General features: G+C 38.6%; 1 protein-coding gene across 1 annotated transcript in view; it reads left to right on the plus strand.

Annotated features, from left to right (window-relative positions):
* LOC106868346 (nonsense-mediated mRNA decay factor SMG9) overlaps positions 1–2,444 on the plus strand; it is a 24,691-nt gene that overhangs the window by 10,235 nt on the left and 12,012 nt on the right. The window contains exons 5-6 of the mRNA XM_052968033.1: positions 895–1,074; positions 2,099–2,194. Coding sequence (XP_052823993.1) covers positions 895–1,074; positions 2,099–2,194 — 276 coding nt within the window. The remainder of the gene's footprint in view (positions 1–894; positions 1,075–2,098; positions 2,195–2,444) is intronic.

Here is a 2,444-nt window from a genome sequence, read left to right on the forward strand (position 1 = left end):
TATATATATATATATATATATATGTATATATATATATATATTACAGGCATAGGTGTGTGGTCAGAAGTTTGCTTCCCAACCACATGGTTCCAGGTTCAATCCCATTGCATGGCACCTTGAGCAGGCATCTTCTGCTATAGCCTCGAACTGACCAAAGCCTTGTGAGTTGATTTGGTAGAGGGAAACTGAAAGAAGCTTAATACTTAATCTATCAGTCTTTTTTTGCAAAATCACTAAATTTTGAGGACATAAACGCACCAACACAAGTTGTCAGGCAGTGATGAGAACAAAGACACACATAAATATATACATATATTCTTTCCCATTTCCCTATATCAGATCTACTCACAAGGTTTCGATTGGCCCGAGGCTATAGTAGAAGACACTTGCCCAAGCTGCTATGCAGTGGGACTGTGCCCTGAACCATGTGCTTACCTATTTTAGAAAAATGGCACTATCACTATTAAAAAGAAAAAGACTATTTAGTGTCCTCAAAATGGTGTTGTTCAATTGTCTGGATATTTCTACTGCTCTTGCCTGAGATAGCTTGGCCAGCTGGCAAGATAAACAGCAGGGCAGTACACCAGCTATGCTGGAAGCCCTGAGTTGTGGCATTTAACAGAAGGGCCAAGGTCAGAGCTGAGAGTTGGGTGAAGGTTGTGATGCGATGGTGGAAGGTATGACTGAGGGATAGGGCACCAGTTGATGTTGTTAACCGTAGGCACACCTGATTTAATGGACCTGTCATCAAAGGTATTTCAACTCACTAAGACTGGTAGAAGGTATAACTGATGGATGGGGGAACAATATATATATAATGGCTCAACTGTGCTCCATTCATCTCAGTTGTCAGCTGATTTATATTAATGCTAAAGGGATGTTTAAATCACCCAGTGTGTTTGTGTGTATATATTTATATACAATGAGGTTATTGATGCATTTCTCCATTTATTTGCTTTTAGAAACTTTGTGTTCCAGCCTCAGAGCAAAGAAATACGAGAAGTTGGTAGTCACCAGACTTCAGGAGTTGATATGTTTGTCACCAATGACCGAGTTATCTTACTTGACACCCAGGTACATTAGCACTACCCAGTCTGACAGTTGTTCTGGTTTTGTTACATAAAAACGTCTTCTTTGAAACTGTTCATATTTTAAGTTATGTTTGCCATCATAAATATTATGTAAGAACTTTTTTGCTTTCTGTTCCAAACATCAGATTGTCAGATTGACAATTAAGATTAATTATTAAATGACATCTATCTAAATTCTGGATTATTTTCAAAATTAATGTGTGGTAAGAAGCTTGCTTCCCAACCACATGGTTCTGGGTTCAGTCCCATTGCATGTCACCTTGAGCAAGTGTCTTCTACTATAGCCTTGGGCTGACCAAAGCCTTGAGAGTGGATTTGATAGACAGAAACTGAAAGAAGCCTTTTGTATATTTATGCATATATATATATATATATATATATATATATATATATATATATATATATATATATATATATAGTGTTTGTGTCTGTGCTTGTGCCCCAACCAGTGCTGGTGTGTTTACATCCCCATAACTTAGCAGTTTGGCAAAAGAGACCAATAGAATATGTACCAAGCTTAAGTAAATAAGTACTGGGGTCGACTAAAAATTCTTCAAGGTGGTGCCCCAGCATGGCCGCAGTCTAATGATTGAAACAAGTAAAAGATAAAAGATGCAGACATGACTATGAGGTTAAGAGACTCACTTTGCAACCAGGTAGCTTTGGGTTCAGTCCCACTGCACAGCACCTTGAGAAAGTGTCTTCAAATATAACCCAATGTTGACCAATGCCTTCTGCATGAGTTTAATTGATGGAAGCTGTGGAAGCCCATCGTGTGTGTGTGTTGGTGGAGGGTAGTTGTAGCTAATTTAGCTAATGAGACTGTCGATTTTTAAGACAGTAGAATGTAACTTGAATTTTGGCTGCTATTTCTAGCAATTCCAGAGACCATACACAGGTTCTGTTACTGACTTGTTTATATATGATGTTGCATGATGCTGTAATTTATAATTTTGTTTATATTTCACAAGAAGTCTTATTGAATAATAATTGTTATCTTTTTGTAGCCTGTCCTAAGTGCTTCTGTCTTGGACATGATGATACACCATGACAAGAAGTACCCAGCTGAATACAGCACTGCTGAAAATTGTATGGAAATGCAGGTAATGAAATCAGTCTTCAGTCCTTTTGGCATGATCTTAGCAATATCTCAATATTGAGCGTTGGGCCTCATGGAGGCAAGTGGCTGAGTTCCTTTCGACTGTTGGGCCCCATGGGGGCAAAGTGGCCAAGTTCCTTTCGAGTGTTGGGCTTTACAGAGGCAATAACCAAGACCTTTGGCATTATGTCAGGGTACAAAAAGTTGAGTAGAAAAGTGTGATAGGAGATGGGGTGGATATATTGAATGGTGTG

Source organism: Octopus bimaculoides, chromosome 5 (genome assembly GCF_001194135.2).
Source record: "Octopus bimaculoides isolate UCB-OBI-ISO-001 chromosome 5, ASM119413v2, whole genome shotgun sequence".
Lineage (NCBI taxonomy): Eukaryota > Metazoa > Mollusca > Cephalopoda > Octopoda > Octopodidae > Octopus > Octopus bimaculoides.